The sequence below is a fragment of the Pleuronectes platessa genome, chromosome 15 (assembly GCF_947347685.1).
Source record: "Pleuronectes platessa chromosome 15, fPlePla1.1, whole genome shotgun sequence".
Taxonomy (NCBI): Eukaryota; Metazoa; Chordata; class Actinopteri; order Pleuronectiformes; family Pleuronectidae; genus Pleuronectes; species Pleuronectes platessa.
This window is the reverse complement of record NC_070640.1, coordinates 862,082-879,619: the sequence shown is the minus strand read 5'-3', so window position 1 is coordinate 879,619 and position 17,538 is coordinate 862,082. Positions and strand designations below refer to the sequence as shown.

General features: G+C 45.5%; 3 protein-coding genes across 5 annotated transcripts; 1 reads left to right on the top strand and 2 right to left on the bottom strand.

Moving 5' to 3' along the window:
* Positions 1–702: 702 nt before the first annotated feature.
* lcp2a (lymphocyte cytosolic protein 2a) lies at positions 703–7,941 on the bottom strand. 3 transcript variants are annotated; one of them, XM_053441132.1, is made up of 22 exons: positions 7,786–7,941; positions 7,460–7,686; positions 6,973–7,035; positions 6,609–6,655; positions 6,235–6,300; positions 6,129–6,154; positions 5,269–5,309; positions 4,980–5,169; positions 4,380–4,468; positions 4,240–4,303; positions 4,018–4,095; positions 3,592–3,611; positions 3,432–3,451; positions 2,994–3,122; positions 2,775–2,793; positions 2,566–2,581; positions 2,375–2,462; positions 2,236–2,288; positions 2,017–2,078; positions 1,494–1,568; positions 1,144–1,293; positions 707–907 (listed from the first exon to the last, which is right to left on the bottom strand). In XM_053441132.1, the coding sequence occupies exons 2-22, from the start codon at positions 7,535–7,537 to the stop codon at positions 767–769; spliced, it is 1,515 nt and encodes a 504-aa protein (XP_053297107.1). In that variant the 5' UTR covers positions 7,538–7,686; positions 7,786–7,941; the 3' UTR covers positions 707–766. The 3 variants fall into 3 exon arrangements, with proteins under 3 accessions (XP_053297108.1, XP_053297107.1, XP_053297106.1); XM_053441131.1 differs by having other exon boundaries at positions 708–907; positions 7,460–7,666; positions 7,786–7,900; XM_053441133.1 differs by lacking the exons at positions 6,973–7,035; positions 7,460–7,686; positions 7,786–7,941 and adding an exon at positions 6,767–6,782 and having other exon boundaries at positions 703–907; positions 6,609–6,722.
* A 1,344-nt stretch (positions 7,942–9,285) lies between these two features.
* Positions 9,286–11,804, bottom strand: zmat2 (zinc finger, matrin-type 2). The gene is made up of 5 exons (XM_053441160.1): positions 11,741–11,804; positions 10,827–11,050; positions 10,631–10,704; positions 10,148–10,293; positions 9,286–9,861 (listed from the first exon to the last, which is right to left on the bottom strand). Exons 1-5 carry the CDS (start codon positions 11,756–11,758, stop codon positions 9,718–9,720), a joined length of 606 nt encoding a protein of 201 aa, XP_053297135.1. The 5' UTR covers positions 11,759–11,804; the 3' UTR covers positions 9,286–9,717.
* A 625-nt stretch (positions 11,805–12,429) lies between these two features.
* slbp2 (stem-loop binding protein 2) lies at positions 12,430–16,810 on the top strand. The gene is made up of 9 exons (XM_053441137.1): positions 12,430–12,482; positions 13,506–13,667; positions 14,045–14,125; positions 14,421–14,498; positions 14,591–14,734; positions 15,218–15,388; positions 15,608–15,770; positions 15,911–16,040; positions 16,149–16,810. Exons 1-9 carry the CDS (start codon positions 12,430–12,432, stop codon positions 16,211–16,213), a joined length of 1,047 nt encoding a protein of 348 aa, XP_053297112.1. The 3' UTR covers positions 16,214–16,810.
* The last annotated feature ends 728 nt before the right edge of the window (positions 16,811–17,538 follow it).

Below are 17,538 nucleotides of genomic sequence, written 5' to 3'. Positions count from 1 at the left end.
CACCTGTAAAATGATAACCATCCGAGGTCGACTCATCATAAGTGATGAGACGAACGTTCTCCTGTTGAAGCCAAAAGTTTGTACGACATCAACCGTGCTTTAAGAAACATGTGTGTTATTCATTGTGTAGATGTCGTGAGCAAAGACACAAACTTATAGAAAACACACAGTTAACACATTTTAGTCGCTTTGGTGATTAAAGAACAATGTTGTGAGTTTATTGAAGACAAACCAGTTGACACATTCACGTCAATGACAAAAATAAAGATGGATGACATGACAGCTCAGTGAAGGAAAGCCAAAGCATCTTTCTTGCCCCCTGGTGGCTGGCTGCTGTATAGAAAATAACAAATCCTCCATGTAAGCACGGGGGACATGGACAAAACAAAACAATCTGATTAGAAGTTAAATAATAGTTTGTTCAAGTGTTTCTGATCAGTTTAGTTTGATTCAGTTATAAGATGATGTGAAAACAGGCGGAGACGACATGATTGACAGCTGAGACTGACTCAGGATTCATTTCTAACAGGAAGTTTCAAAATAAAACACTTTGGTTTCTCAATAATCAGAAGGAAAACAACGTCAGTCACGTCTGACGTGGACATTGATCCTCTTTGCTGGTTAGTCCAACCCGGTCAGGAGCCGGTCAGGACCCGGTCGGGACCCGGTCGGGACCCGGTCGGACCCGGTCGGGACCCGGTCGGGATCCGGTCAGGACCCGGTCAGGAGCCGGTCAGGAGCCGGTCAGGACCCGGTCAGGACCCGGTCAGGACCTGGTCAGGTAGCCCCCGGCCGGGTCCGACAGGAGGCACTGGTTCTGTTGACTGGCGTTTCGGTTCTTGGCGTTGATGAGGACCAGAGGAGACTGAGAGTAATGAGCGATGATGTCTCTCACTGATGGAAAAGACTGGACACACACACACACACACACACACACACACACACACACACACACAAACATACACACAAATTAGTTGCCAACCTTCATTTTGACTCATGGATTACCTGCTTAGATTGCAGAGGTCAAAGGTCACAGCGATCTCATATGAGTCTGGACAGATGACGCATGTAGCCTGAAGCCGTGGTGGTGGAAGCACGTGGTGGTTGTGTGAGTTCCAGTCGAACGTGTGTGGTCGTGTTCACCTCCTGCACTTTGAGTCCGGTCCCCAGCTGGAAGCTCTGGTTGTGCTGTCGAATCTGGATGTTGTAGACTTTGTCCTGGTAGAAGACCATCAGGGTGAAGGGCTGGTTGTCCATCTGCCGGGTGCTGTCCCTCACCAGGTAGGCTCCGTCCTCCAGAGACACACATGACATGTACTCGTTACAAGAGCTGAACTATAATAAGATGAGTCCTCACTACAAATATGTTCACCATCCAGGTCACAGCAAAAAGATTCCTGTTCTATCATTACCACATTGAATTGATATTTATGTTTAATGACATAAATAGACAGTTATTTTCATTTCATTCAGTTTCTACTTTAACTTGTTACCTTGCTGACTTGTCTCAGACTTCCCTCTGCCTGACCTCTGGTCACTCTACCCACGTACCAGCTGGGGTCCAGCTCCTGACACACACACACACACACACACACACACACACACACACACACACACACACACACACACACACACACAACTGAGATAACTGTTCTGAGACACAAATACAACAGCGCCACCTGCTGTTAAGACATCAGAAATACAAAAGCTGATCAATATTAGAATTTAATAATAATACTGTAATAAGAACAAGATTTGATTGATGCAGAGTAAATTAAACCAACTCTCTTTTTGAGTTGATACTTTCATTAATAACTGAACAGCGTGAGTCAGTATGAAAGGAAAGGTTACAGCGCGTTTTAATATCACATTGCTCACTTTCCTCTGAGTGTGTGTGTGTATTTATGTATGTTTAGTTACCTGTGTGTGTGTCTGTGTGTTAATGTATGTTTAGTTACCTGTGTGTGTGTGTGTGTGTCTGTGTGTGTGTGTGTGTGTTAATGTATGTTTAGTTACCTGTGTGTGTGATGGTGGAGGATGAAACGATCCAACGAAGCTGCCTCTGTGTTTCTCCTTTGCTGCAGACACACACGCACACACACACACACACACACACACACACGAGCACACACACACAGACACACACTCATACACTTAGGATCAGTCTGAATGATTGTGAATGTGTGTGTGTCTGTGTTCTTGTGTGTGTGTGTGTGTGTCTGTGTGTTGTCGTACCTGGGTGCAGTTGGTTAGGCAGAGAGCTTGCTGAGTGAACACTAGGGGGCGCACTGTTGAGAAGGAAGTTGCAGCTGATTTATTAGTTTTTTCATCTTTACTGAACAAACCACAGAAAACCACATTTCTTGTTTCCTACCTTTCTCCGGGACGAGAGGGGGGAGCAGGAAGTCCAGGGCGGGGGGGCAGACTCTTACTGTGGAGGGGGAAGGTGTTGTGTTTAGGAGCTGGAAGAGAAAAACACATTTTAATGAATCAAACAAACTTTATGTTTCTGTGTAACATCGACGGATTCTGTTGAAACTTGGTGGCAGGATTAAAAAATCTCACCTTCATCATGTGTTTGCTGATGAGAGAGAATAACAGAGACATTTAATCAAAATAAAATCTTAAAGCCAAACAAAATAATTGAGCTGTAAAGGTGATTAACTCTAATATAACACAGTTTTATGCATCTTTCTGTCGTGTATTCTCAAATGTCATCATTAAAAATGAACAAATAGGAGTGAAAGTCTCATAAATATTATGTTATAACTTACATCTCTTCTTGTATCAAACCTGTGAACAAAACCACAGGAAAATGATTTAATTATTAAATAACGTGAATAAACAGTTTAATCATCAAATCAAGAGGAACTTGAAACAATAGTGATGAACATGAGTTCATAGATGTTTAGACAATGAGCTGATGAAGAGTCGTGTACGTTTGAATGACTATTTCAATCTATGATATTTGATATAAGACGTGTGATGTCCACCTGGTGGGAGGCGGCCGGGGGGAGGAGTTTGACCTGCTGACAGGGGAGGAGGAGGAGGAGGAGGAGGGGGGGGGAGGAAGACCGGGATGTTTGGACCAGGGAGGAGGATCCTGGGCGTTCGCCTGAGGCCTGAACACAAACACGTTCACGTTCACAGGACACATGAAGAATCTTTCAGTCTCTCGTTAAGAACGTAAATTGACACCAACTTCTAAATTGCAGATTAATACGTTACTGCAAAGTTCAACAAAGTAAATTTAAAACCTTTTGAAAATCACACAGAACAACTTTAAATAGTGAAGATACCTCCTGACATTGATGTCCAATCAAAACTCACAATATGAATCAACTCAACCTTCACTCTCATTTATGGATTTGTTCATTTAGCTTGATGGAAGTTTTTGATTCAGTCTTTCTTTTGTGTGTTTAATCACTTACTTCCAGGACTGTGCGCTCGGCTGAAAGAAACAGAAATAAAATTAAAAGATAAAAGGTGAGTTTTACGACAGCTGAGCTCCTCAGGGTTCTGGTCTCCGCCCCCTTCAGGTTTCAGTTTGGGCTGAATTTAAAAATCCTTCAGAGCTGAAAGGAAACTCACCCTGTCCGTTGACTGAGGTCCTGAGAGGAAGAGGAAACAAAATCAGCTTCAGATGAATTACTTAATTGTCAGTTCAGGTTTTTAAACAATAATGTAAAGGATTGGTTGTGTTAAACTGATGTTTGCTGTCCTGGCCTCTTGATTCTTGTTGCTCTGGATTGTTGCCTCGTGGTTGATGCACTTGTTGTGAGTTGCTCTAGATAAAAGCTTCAGCTCAATATTATGTAATGTTTTAATTAAATAAATGATTAAACAAAGTAAAGACATGACATTTGATTGACTATTTAAAGGTCGATGAATTCTTTGTTTGTGCATCAGAAAGAAACTTCAGAGTCCCTGAAGGCATCAAAGGCTAAAATACAAGAAAAGTGTTTTTACAGTTCATGAAGTTTTTGTATATGTTTATGATCCTGAGTTGAGTTTTACCTCTGATGGGGGAGAAGCTGTCCCTCGACTCTCTTCCCGGTTTGGAGGCACGAAAGATCTGAGGAGGCGCCGGAGGAACTGAACACAACAAATCATCAGCTTTAATCCACCAATGAAGAGCTCTGTGAGAGTCACATGACCCAGACGTGGCGTTGAAAACCAACAGATCACATCAATTGAAAACTGCTATGACGTGGGGGGGCCGTGGTGCAGGCTACTCACATTTTCCTGACGGTGGTCCTCCACAGTGGGGGGAGGCGTCTCTTCTAGAGGAGGGCTCTCCCGGCTACAAACACAAACCACGCAAACGTGAATCATTGAAACATCAGAGCCGAGCTGAAGAGAATCTGAGTCAGACTCACCGTCCGAGGAGCAGCGAGGGAAGAGACCGGGGGGCGGGCACATACTGCAGGGGGCGGGCCTTTGGACGACATGTGGGTATCCCTTTTATCTACAAACACACACACACACACACACACACACACACACACACACACACACACACACACAGTGACGTTGGTTTGTGAGCGTCTGTTCTAAGCTTCAGTTTGACTTCCTTGTTTGTTGAAACAAGAAGTAACCATATTTGGAGGAGTGGGGGGTGGAGCCTGACTGAGAGTTTAAGGACACTGCCCACCCACCTACACCTGCCACCTGCACCCATTGGACGGTATTAGCTGTCAGTAACACTGTGGTATCCACCCCCCAATACATAAGGAATCGCCCCCTGGTGGTCATTCCAACGCCTTGGCTTGGACTGGTGCCGACTGGGGGGGGGGCTGAGAGATGGGTGCGATCCCATATGACCTCATAATGGGAGGAAGTATTTCACATGTCTTATAAAGAACTGAGTGAGAGAACCACGGGGGTGACTGTTTCATACTCTGAGGCCCCCTACTGGCCCCTTCAAGTCATTACAGATAGCAAAATGGGTCGGTTCAATCTGTTCTCAAGCTGGTTACCGATGTAGTCCCCGTCTGCGATGGGCAGGGTGGGGCACAGCTTGTGATGGTCCTCCGGCGGCTCGGAGGGAGGCGGCTCGTAGTCATTGGCTCCGTCCACGTCATCGTTGGGAGACTCGTAGTCGTCGCTGCTGCTGTCATGGCCGCCGCTGTTCGGACTCTCGTAGTCATCGTCGAACTCTTCATCGTCCTGAAGGAGAAGAAAAAAACATTTTTAAAAAACCCATAAATTACTTCAAAATTGTCGTGAATATTTCTTTGGAAAACGTTTTGCCAGTGACAGACTCACAAACTCGTCTTCACCCCAACCCTGAACGTCAGCAGGAGTCTCTGCAAGAAAACATCTCTACATGAACACACATGGACACCGGAGAAGTGTCCTCCTCACGGAACTACACACACCAACAGGACCGGAACACAACTGAAGGTCACACTGTGTTTGTTCCATTCACTCCAGAGTTTATGAGCACACACACACACACACACACACACACACACACACACACACACACACACACACACACACACACACACACACACACACACACTCTAGAGGAAACACTAGAATACAATACAACCTAAAAGCTCATGTGAATCAGAACCGTCCCGACTGTACCAAGTCAAATGTTCGATTTTTGTTAGCGGAGCCAGAGTCCATTTCATTTATTGTTTAGGTTGTGTGTTTTTTATTTTATTTATGTTTTATAAATTTTTAATATTTAAATATTTTTAATTCTAATTCAAATGTCAGACTGAATATTCTTAAGAATCAAGTGCATTGCTCTTTGAAATGGAGAATTTGCAAGATTCTGCTCTAATATTATTATCATATCAGGTATTACAACATCTCAATAATTTCTGGGATAATATATTGTCCAAAAAAATGTGTTATTGTGCCAGACTTCCCTTCATATTTCGAATAATGCAGCAAGTTACAGGTTTTCTTGCACAGTTAAACATATCCAAGCAAAATTGGTGGCTTTAAGACCCCTCCTGATTAAGCTCGGCCTGCTCTGATTGGTCAGCTGGTCCACTCTGTTGTGATTGGTCGGCTGCTACTCATGTAGCTAGGCTACGTCAATCTACAGCTAGCCAAGCTGTCATTCTGTTTGCGTGTGATCACGATGTTCCGGACGAGGACCTCGTTACCTGGCTCCTTGTATTTGGGCGTCGCCCTGTGACAAACAGAGAGAAACAGATGAGTCACCAGCAGGGGGCGCTGCAGCAGCGTCACACGTGGGAGGAGTCTACGTACTTCTTAGGGAATAAACCTCGTTTCTCCTCCTTCCTGCTGATCTCACTGCTGATCTTGGCGATCATCCTGAGGAGACACACAATCGTCACACACACACACTCGTCACACACACACACTCGTCACAGACACACACTCGTCTCACACACACACTCGTCACATACACACTCGTCACACACACACACTCGTCACACACACACACCCGTCACACACACACACCCGTCACACACACACACTCGTCACACACACACACCCGTCACACACACACACTCGTCACACACACACTCTCGTCACACACACACACTCTTCTCACACACAAAAACTCGTCTCACACACACACACACTCGTCACACACACACACACACTCAGGTACTTACGGAGCGTGGAGTTTAGGAAACTTCTGCAGATCGTTACTGCTCAGATTCTACAAACAACATGATGAGATCACATGTCAGGGAGTTTGAGAAAATCAACATCAGCACTGACTCCTCTCCTCCTCCTCCTCCTCCTCCTCCTCCTCTGCTCCTTCTCTCCTCTCCTCCTCCTCTCCTCCTCTCCTCTCCTCTTCTCTCCTCCTTCTCTCCTCTCCTCCTCCTCCTCTCCTCTCCTCCTCCTCTCCTCCTCATCTCCTCCTCCTCTCCTCTCCTCCTCCTCTCCTCTCCTCCTCCTCTCCTCTCCTCCTCCTCCTCTCCTCCTCCTCCCTCTCTGAATTGGTCGGTGTGTGTCTCTTTGTGAACTCACCACAAACCTGGATCCGTTGATTGAATTCTTCATCACAGTTTTGTCACATCCGGACAAATTCATCTGAAAAACACAAACATGCAAATCTTCACCCGCTCGTCTGTCTCCTCTTCCTCTTGTTACACATCCTCATTTCCTTTCCTTACTGCCTACACTCCCCCTCCCTTTTCTGAGAAACTGCTCGTCTTGTCGTAGTTTGTGTCTTTGTTGTCGTAGTTTGTGTCTGGTTGTCGTATTTTGTGTCTTTGTTGTTGTCTCATGAACAATCTCTTGAGGTTGTGCTCCAGATTCTTATGTTTGTTTGTGAATATTCTATGATAATAAAAACAGTCGATCAGTCATCTTGTGTGTGAGCAGCAGGCTGAGGCCCCGCCCCTCACGCTAACCGACAGGTGGAGGATAAAGGTGCCGACATGTCGTGGTTTAATTCTGAGTACGAAGTCATGTGACTGCAGAGAGAGAGAGAGAGTGTGCGGTGGTCTCTCACCCTCTTCATGAAGTCTGCCAGCTGCTGGGGGCTCCACCCCATCACCTCGGACTTGGACGGGACTCTGTCGGAGCTCATCCTGCGTCCTCCTGTCGTCCCCTGAAAGACGCTCTTCTGTCCAGCTGACGTCCAACCAGAGACAGTGTCTCAGCCTCCGTCCCTCACAGGGTGGATCTTCCTGCTTGTGCACAGACGACCTTCTTCTTCCTGTGAAAGCAAACGACTCACTGAAGACAAACGAGCGTCTGAGTTTGACTTCCTCCCGTCACCTCATCACTTTCTGACTCGTGTCTCGAAACCAGAGGAAAGAAAAGAGACGAGCTAACCTTGAACCAAAATGGCTTCCTTCTTTCTTTCTGTGCCTCCTGTCTTCTGTCTTTCTCTTTCTTCTCGTCTCTTGGAGGAAGTGAGTGTGCGGGGGGGGGGGGGGGTCTGACCACAGAGCGGAACAGAAGCTCGAGCTGACTCCGGATCAGTGTCGAGCTCAGACTCTGACACTCAAACTGCAAAATGAAAAACATTAAACTGGACTTTTCTTCTTATTATTATTTAGCACCAGAAGTGAAGCGTGGCATCATGGGAGTTGAAGTCGGCTTCTGATTAGGATTCACTCAGGTTCAAGTTAGAAACCGGTTTGTTCAGTGGACATGCTAGCTTAGCTTAGCATAACGACTGACGGGGAAACTGTTCTGTGTCAAACGGGAAATGATTGACACGTGCGGTTGTGTGTGTGTGTGTGTGTTAGATGTGTGTGTGTATTTTTGTCTGAGTGAGTGTGTGAATGTATGTTCCTGTAAATACAGCTTTGTGAGGACCAATTAAAGCATAGAGGATACAGAGTGGGGACCGGGCCTCAGTGCTTCAATGGGCTTTTTGAAGGATCACACCTGGTGTTAGGATTAGAAGAGGTAGACATTTAGTTTGAGTGGTTAGGGAACGTATTGTGTTAAAGAGTGTCCTCACTAAGATGGAAGTAGGAATGTGTGTTTGGTGCTGCCTCAGTTATTTTAACTTTGTTTATTTAACAGCGTCATCTCCTTCCTGTCACATCAGTGAGCGTCTCTGACACACTAACACTTCGTGACTTCGAGTCTCATGAGAGATGCATTCTGGGAGTTCATTTATCATGATAAACTCTGACAGTCAACTGATGTCATGATAATGTTTGTACTTCCATAAAGAGGAAAAACGTATTAAACCTTAAAGCAGAGATTGTTTTTAATAGTTCATGTTTCTAGGCTCTGAATTTAAATTCAACTTATTTGTGAAAGACGAGGACTCGATGAACACGAGTGTGGACCGCCTCTCTCTCTGGATCTGATATTATACTGATTATTGAGTAAAGCTGATGTGATCAAACACATTGATCCAAATCTGCACCTGACACATTAAATAAAGTCCTGATTGGAAACTGCACTCAGATTTCAGTGAACCTGATGAGAGGGTTAAGCGAGGCGGCCACCTCCAACTAAAGACAACATTCTAGTTCTTGTTTACACAGAAGACATTACATGTATTAGAAAAACTGTAACATGTTAATTATTCATTTTGTGTTTTATTGAATACACCGTGAAGTAACTGTAGTAGTTTGTCAGACCCCATGTTTTAGATCAGCCGTCGTGTCCTGGCCTGATTGACTTGTTATCGGCTCACTGCAGCTGAAGCTCTGATTTCTTCTCATTCGGTTTGTCGTGGTGCGTTCACTGACACACAGCTGCTGATTAATAAGAGACAAACTATAAAGTGGATTCCCCAAAAAAATTGTTTATTATTAAAAAAAAAAAAAAGTGAAGCTGTTTGAGCTTTAATTCATTTTCATGAGGAACCTTTGTTTCTGTCAAACTTTATTTTAATGTGAAGCAGAAATGAAGAAAGTTGAGAATCTTGTAATGTTTTTTGCTGCAGGAACTTGAAAGCGTCACTTAAAGGAATCACACAGAGATATTTGTCGTCTCATTTTCGTTTGGTCAGTCCATTGACGACTTTTCACTCAGCAGCTTCATCGCAGACGTGTAGGGTCGTTCACATGTGTCTCTGACAGGAAGCTGCAGGAGTAAACGTCATCACAACAGAGTGATGGATAAAACTACCAAAATAAAAGCCTGGCTGTTACTGAATAGTCTCAACTAGGACGATGAACGAGACGTCAGGTCCCTGGAGCAACAAGCGCAGCGGGACTCGTCCGGCCTGAATTTAAAGTCTGGTTCTGGTCTCTAACACCTGCCTGGTCCTGGTGCGCAGTGTGGTCTCAGGTCGGGTCAGTGAATCTTCTTGGACGAGCCGAACCCGGAGAAACCCATCACTGCCGCCATCTCATCGTCCTCCTCGAAGTCCACGTCATCATCCGCCCGTCGCTTCCTCTCCTTCTGCTTCTCCTTCTTGTAGGCCTTCGCCTTCTCCTCCTGACAACACACACACAGACTAGAGTCAGACATTGACACTTGCTATCTAAATAAATCAATGTAATAAAATAGACAAAAATAATAAATCTCAAACAAGAAATATGTCGTAGTTATGTAGTAGTATACCGGTACTTTAACTTACAGTGATAAAACCATTACTTTTGCTATTTGACTTTAATGTGACACACCCATAGTTTGAGTAAATGTAAAAGTGAAATGAAAAGCTTTCCCAACAGAAAGTGACGGATGAAACTTCACAGCAGAAAGTGACAGAGGAGGTTCTCACCTCCTCCCGCAGCTCCTTCATGCGCTCCTCGAAGTCGTACTCCTTCTGCTTCTCCTCCATTTTCTTCTTGTTTGCCTCGAAACGTTTCTTCACCTGATCCAGAGAAGAACGCTCCACACGCATCGACATGCCAAGGTTCCTCTGGTCTGCACACACACACACACAGACAAACACACACAGTGACCATCCTGACACATACAAGTACATTTAGGCTTCACCCCGGCACTAACATGTCTTAATTTTAAAACCAAGACGACCAATTTCCATTTGAATGTTTTAGCCCCGTCAACACTAACACACCTGAAAACACACGTGACATGACAATTCACGTCCACTGGTCATGTGATGTAAACAGGAAGTAGATTGTTTAGTTACAGAAAATGCTCTGAAGGAGGAGCAGTGATGGTGAAAAGTTACGGTGGCTTTAGAACTGAAAGCGCAGCGTGGATCGTGGCTGGAGCCGGAGATGATTCGTGAACTCACGTTTCTTTCCGTTGATGTGATCCAGGAAGTTGATGGAGTCTTTGACGACACAGTCACAGACGTTACAGTAATAACTGCAACAGAAGAAGTGAGTGGTCCAATCAGAGCGAGGCAGCCAACAACCGATCAGTCAACTAATAAGACTCAGAGACATGAAAATAAATAACTTTTGCCGGTTTCATGGTGAAACTCTTACCCGCCCATGTCCGACTGGGGAGTGGTTTTCGTGATGACGATGGTCTTTCCCAGTTTAGACTCCAGATCCACTTTGTAGTCCCTGTGACGCAGGAGCTCCCGCTTGACGGGCGGAGCGATTTTCCCATCTCTCCGGTCCTTGTCTCTCTCCTCCGACAGTCGCTTCTGGGCGAGGTTTTCATACTCGTCCTTGTCCCACTTCCGACGGAAGTCGTTCTTATTGGACTGAAGAGGAGGATGAAGAAAGTCGAGTCAGACTTCAGGACTTTATTTGTCATGTGCACAACATTCACATAGAGCCGCCGCTGGCTCCTCCCAACCAGGCTCAGAATTATTTTGAAAGAAATTCACACATGCAAAATAAAACAGAATATGACAACTTAAAGAACTATGTAGAATAAAACTAAAGTAGCAACATTTAATATACACCTAAAATATAAACAAAGTTAAATAAAAAATATATAACTAATTGGATCAATATAATGTATGTAATACAGTTAGTGGTAGTGAAAGAAATAGAAATACAAGCTTTACTTCAAACCAGCAGAAAGTTAAACATTCACTCTGTAATAAATAATCTTACAGAATATTTGGCTTGAGATATTTTCACATCTGCTGTCAAGTGTTTGTCAATTTTAACATTTCGTACTTTAATTCTGAAGGAGACCGGAAGTCTCATTATTTTGGTAGCTAGCGGTGCTGATGCTAACCTGTAGCAGTTAACTATTAGCATGCTAATGTTCGTTAGCTGCTGCGGCGCGAGCGTCTGAAACTCTTGATCAACACGTCAGACGGTTCAAGTGTGTGACGTCATCAGTGCAGATAAACATGAACACACGTCATAAAACCAGAGTCTCGTCACATTCACGTTATTTTATACTTTAATCGGTGAAACCAGCTCAGCCCAACACTCACCCCACTGCCAGACGCCATTTTGTTTCCTCGGTGACACAAAACATCAACGGGAGTCGATTTAAAGGAGAAAGAGCGCCACCTGCAGGAGTGGAGTCGCAGGTTAACCCTGCAGGGAGGAGGCAGCGTTAATTAAATTAATTTAATTCAAATCATTTCTTTGTTTAAATGTTATTTTATTCTATCTCCTCGTGTTTTAGTGTTTTCTTCTCTTTCTGTCTGCTGTTGGTTTTTCCTTGTTCATCTCTTTGGAACATTCTTTAGAAAAGTGCTTTATAAATACATTTAAACGTTAAAGGACTTTATTTGTAGTAGTAGCTTCATATAAAATATACGCGATTTATTTTATTGGTACTAATACGTACCAATATAATATTTGTTTTATTGTTTAATAGTATTAATATTTACCTGTGGGATATTTATTTTTTATACAGTACTAATATGTAATTGTATGATGTGTTTTTTACTTTATCGGTACTAATATGTGTCTATATGGTTTTTTTAATGTAGATGTATATTAAGAGTCCTTCCTCTGGGCCGGACATACGTCATCACCTTCCTGCGGATCATGCAGCGCAGGTGAGTCGGGCCGGCCCCGCCCCCCCTCAGCTGCAGCTCATTAAAAAGCTGTGAAAGCGGAACAATGGCGTCAGACCGAGTGAAGAGAAAGCGCCAAACTTTAATCGTAAAACATGTCATCGAGCGGAGTGGAACGTGCAGCTCAGAGCCCGCTGCTCTCCTCCAGGTACGACCCACCTTCACACCTGAGCCGCACCTGTTCTCACGTGGCCCCGGGAGGAACCCGCAATGTTTGCTGTCACGTGACGTCGCAGTCACCGAAGTGAACAAAATGTTTGGGCATCACCGACAAATCCTCCAATCAGAGCGTGACCCGCTCCGCGAGGCAGTGATGGAGGAGTCACACTTTGTTTGTTCACTTCGTGGAAACGAGTTTTCTGTTTTCATTGAATCGATTTGTTAATGTTACATGTTCACTGCGTCACTGTGACACCGAGGGAACGTTAGAATATGAAGAGTCTGTTCCCTGTGGTCCGGTGGGATCGGACCGTGTCCATGTTGAAACCCTGAGAAGTTCATCTGAATCCAACTTGTCAGTGAATTAAAAGTCTGACTTGACACAAATTGTTGTTAGTTTTTAATTATCTGTCACTGACGAATGTCAGACTTAATTTAAAATGTGCAAAACAAAAGATCTGACTTTATCTAAAAATGTTTAGTACTGATGACATTTTTGTTTTGAATCTAATATGAGAATTGATATAATTTGACTTGTTACTTTTCAGATGTGAAATTACTCTGTCCTAGAAACAAACTCTCACTGACATCAATAATAATGTTTTAATGATTCAGAGTTGAACTTATCTACCAACATTAGTCACATAAAGACAATTGCAGATATCTACATCTGAGAGATTTTGATTTGAACTTGCCAAATTTACATTATAGGCATGTCTGTATGTATTGAGTTCAAATAGAAGTCGAGGGTAAAAGGTACAGCTAACTATAATAGATGTTTCCATTAGTATTTTTTTTTTTTTTAATAAGTCCAAGTCCCATCGTACAACATGGAGGAGATGGGGTTTATGACCTGTACTGCAGCCAGCCACCGGGGAGTGATTGAGAGGATTTAGCTTCACATTTGGGAGCTGCCATGACGTCCATCTTTATTTCCTCTTCTCTGGTGTGTTATCAACTGACTCCTCACTGAAGCTTGTGAGACTCTGATGTGACGTTGATGTGTCGTCAGTTTCTGCTTCAGCCCGTGGTCCTGTGTTTGCGTGAAGGGATGGTCGGCTGCAGCGTGGAACGGCCTCCCCGAGCCGCTGCTGGCGGCGGCCGCCTCCGGCTGCTCCACCCCGGAGCCGTGGCTCCTCCCCGGCTGCAGCTCCGTCTTCGACAGCCTGGTCAGGTGAGGAAACATGGAGCAGTACACCTGGGTCTGTCTCTGGCTCCTGAGGTACACATATCTGTCTGACTCTTCTGATGTCACTTTTCTAACGTCTTTTTAGATTAATATTTGATAATTGTACTGACCAGTTTCTATCCATGAATCCCTTTTAGGGTTGACACTGTAAACAAATCCTCTAATCAGAGCGCACCAGCAGGGGGCAGCACCTTTCATTTAAAGCCAGTCGACCTGCAAGGGGCAGCTGGATAAATTGTTTAATTAGTTTCAGTTGAAAATGACAAACTTTAAAAAAGGACATTGAAAACCGACCTCATGTGTGAACGTCACCTCCTCCAGGCTGCAGCAGATGAGTGATGTGTGTTTTCTTGCTCCTGTAGTAACGTCTCTCTGGTGTCGTCTCCTCCTCCGGCGAGCAGCCTGCGAGGACGAGAGAGGGCCGTCAGCAGCAGAGCTCGCAGGTTCGACTACACGCCACCTTCTGTCAGGGACATGCTGAGGACAGGTTCACCCACTGAGCCTCTTTAAACCTGGAAACCAGAGATTACAGGGGTTAAGGTTTCAAAGTGGATTCAGTACTGAACCTTCACATCTGACAGATCAATCATTTGAGGTTGCTGTGCTCACTTCATAGTGATTGCTGAAGAGCTTTAATTATGCAAATATGTGAATATAGAAACGTTTGCGCTTCGACGTTATTGTCTCCGGTCTCGGGACCGAGACACTTTGTGATGGTTAACAGTCTGTTTCCTTCAGGCCGTCCATCCTGGAGCGCTGTATCCTCAATGTGTCCACCAGCAGTGTGGCTGTGGGGACGGACGATTTGGACAAGAGGTTGGTGCAGTCAGAAAACGCCCTGATCACCAACAGCACATGGTTTTATACAAACCATTAAATCCACCCTCTTCTGCTGTTGGTCCCCTCAGGTCTGCCCTCGGTCGCTGCTACCCCCGCCTCCTCGATCCGGCCAACACAGAGACCAACGAAGCGGTTCTGAAGCGGCGGCAGAAACAGATCCACTACGGCAAGATCACCAGCGGCTACCAGAACTACCTGCAGCAGGTGCCCAAGTAAGAGAACTCACATCAGCTCACAGAGATAAGAACTCCAGCAGCTGGACGCAGCGTGTGGAGGCTGACCTCAGACCATCCTATACAATATAATGTTGGCTGAGCATCAGCCTGAACAAGGAGGTGTTAGTTTGAGTGTTGGTCTGAGCATCAGCCCAAAGGAGAACTAACCTGTCCACATGGAAGTGTTGAGTTTACTTCAGACTAAACATTTGAAGAGGTTGTTATACTGCCCTCTTCAGGCCAGGAGGAAGCACGTCGCCAGTGCAGGTAGTAAATCTGTGATCCCTTCAGTCCTAAAAAACTGCACCAGAACCACGGCATTGACTGGTTACCAGAGCATCAGCTGGTTGTCGGTGAGGACCAGCTGACTTCTCTAGCCCTCAAGCTTCCAGCGATGAACCTTCTCAGATTGGTTTCTGGGTCTAAAATGATTGATTGTTCAGTTTCTCTTTTGAATAACCGTTGTCTCCTTCCCCTCAGACACCAAAGGGACCCTAAGCTCCACCCATCCACCCCTAACATGTACAGGAAGTACAGCCGGCGCTCCTGGGACATGCAGGTGCGTCTGTGGAGGCGAGCGCTGCACCTGTGGGACCCTCCGACCGAAGACCAGCCGGACGCCGTGGACACAGAGGACCCGGTGGAGCAGCTGTAGGTGGACACCAGGGCGTTTACTTCACAGATCCTCAGTCGCTTGGGAATTCTCATACATGTTCTAAGTAAAAGAAAAAAATAAATGTTTAGTTTGATGTGATCAACAGAATTTTTGCCCCCCCCCCCCAAAGGACATTTCAGTAACATGCCCAGGTCGAGTCAGCTTGTCTCTGCTTCCCTTTCCTTCTCTGCTCATGTGACGTGTCTCTGGTTTAGGCAGAGTCAGCTGGCGAAGATGACGTCTGGTCTGTGTGAGGACAGAAGACTAAAGCAGAGAGAGAAGGAGACTCAACCAGCTTCTGAAGCCTCCTCTGTGTCTCCTCTGTCGGCCGGGACGTCCCTGGAGCTTGGAGGACCCTGGACCGTCCCCTTCTCACCGGTAACGTCTCGACCGATCAATGTCCACACGTCCTCTTCAGCAGTTCGGTTTCCTGCTGCTGATGCTCAACTTGTTGTCTCGTGATGAAACGTGTTTACACAAAGATGGGAAACATCCGTGTGTTGGTTTTCTTCTTGCAGGAGGCAGAGATGAGCCATCGGCCTCTTCGCTCCCCCCCCGGCCTGAGTGCCTCCCTCAGTAGTCAGCTGACCTCCAAGGACAACATGACCGACTGGCTCCGCCTCCTGCTGGAGGCCGACCATACCCAAGGTGAGGTCATTCAAGTACCTGGGGTCACCCGGTTCATTGGGGTCACTGAGGTCACGTGGTGTGATTTGAGCAGGTGGAGTTTTTGGACTGATTTTTGTCTTCTCTCAGATCCGGGTTCTGACGATCAGCAGGTTCCTGTGTTTTCTGACCAGCTCTCCTGGAATCCGTACTGATCTGAAACCAGCCACGGTCCTCGTCACTGAATCTGGACGTGACGGCGTGGTGGTCTCGACCTCGTACTGTGATCACCACTCTATCGCAGTAACGTGTGTTTGTGGTTTCCGGTACGTTTGTCTTTTTAAGATCGCTGAAGATTGAGTGTAACGACAGCAGGGATGTGATTGGTCCTTGATCCTCGTTGCATCGACCCTCCATGGTCTTTTCACAAGGGGGAGGGTCCGAGCATGTGGCTTTAGTTTGCACGTTGTATATTTATTTATGTTGATCACGTCTCACCTGCATCATGTTTTAGTTCTGCACTGATGGAACAGCTGCCGATAGTTTGTACTTGACGTCACTTGTGTATTGATCGTTGTGTCACATTAGCGCCCCCTGTGGCTGCCGTTGTCTTTGCGCCACCATCACCTTCATGCTCTGGCTCCTCCTCACAGACATGTTTTTTCTAAAAAACAAAACTCTGATTGTTGGAGGGAGAAGCTTCTACTTTGTGTTGTGAGTTTTCTTTTACTTGTTGTTTTGTGCTGCTCGATTACCAGAGCAAAGCTGAAATATGTGATTAATAAAGATGTAAATAAAGTGTCGTAAATTCAGACTGACCACGTTTCGACTTTGTCTTAAAAAGTCAGTTTTCTCTTCTCCCCTCAATGAGCGAGTTCCCGAAGGAAAAGAGGAACCGACTGTATTTATACCAGAAGAAGATCAGAGGCAGTAACTGGTTTATTATGAACTCAAATTTCCCAACATCTTACTTTTATTCAGATGGTGGTAGTAATATGTTCAAAATATTCCAGCCGAGTTTCTCTTAATGCTTTTAAAATGTCTTTATACTCTAGAAGGGACCAAAGGTTTTCTCAGATCTGTGCAGACCAAGATCCCCCCCTGGTGGCTGGCTGCAGTAAAGGGAATACATTCCTTCTCCATGTTATCAGATGGGACATGGAACTCAAACAAATCAGGACATTTGTCTCAGACACAGAAGTCCTCCGGTGTGTTTTGATTTGTATGACTGTTACAAAGAGAGACCCCCCCCCCCCTACACACACACACACACACACCCCCACCCCCACCGTAAATGTTATTTATGAATGCCGCCGCTCACGGGCGCGTGCACGTCGCCTGGTTATTATGAAGTGTGCTCGTTAGCACCGGACGCTGCTCGGAGGTCGGTGCCGGTGCTGCGGTGAGTCCCGGGGCCGCTGCGTCGTCTCTTTGATTCGTTGTGGAGGGTTAGCTGTCGGCGGGCGGAGCGCTGAGAGCGGCTCTTTAATAACAACGTTACTGGGTCAACACACCGAGCCCCGCCGCTGTCTGCCGGCCC

Bases quoted from the DNA above. Each gene is read 5' to 3' on its own strand.
- lcp2a (XM_053441132.1), bottom strand. From the start codon at position 7,537: ATGAGCTCCGACAGAGTCCCGTCCAAGTCCGAGGTGATGGGGTGGAGC. The intron at 4,096-4,239 runs GTGAGTAGCCTG...TGTTGTGTTCAG, and splicing joins AGGACCACCGTCAGGAAAAT to TTCCTCCGGCGCCTCCTCAG. The intron at 908-1,143 runs GTGAACACGACC...GTGTGTGTCCAG, and splicing joins CCGGACTCAAAGTGCAGGAG to TCTTTTCCATCAGTGAGAGA.
- zmat2 (XM_053441160.1), bottom strand. The intron at 10,294-10,630 runs GTGAGTTCACGA...GTGTGTGTGCAG, and splicing joins TCACATCAACGGAAAGAAAC to ACCAGAGGAACCTTGGCATG. The intron at 9,862-10,147 runs GTGAGAACCTCC...GTGTGTTGTCAG, and splicing joins TGAAGGAGCTGCGGGAGGAG to GAGGAGAAGGCGAAGGCCTA.
- slbp2 (XM_053441137.1), top strand. From the start codon at position 12,430: ATGTCATCGAGCGGAGTGGAACGTGCAGCTCAGAGCCCGCTGCTCTCC. The intron at 12,483-13,505 runs GTACGACCCACC...ATGTGTCGTCAG, and splicing joins AGCCCGCTGCTCTCCTCCAG to TTTCTGCTTCAGCCCGTGGT. The intron at 14,735-15,217 runs GTAAGAGAACTC...CCTTCCCCTCAG, and splicing joins TACCTGCAGCAGGTGCCCAA to ACACCAAAGGGACCCTAAGC.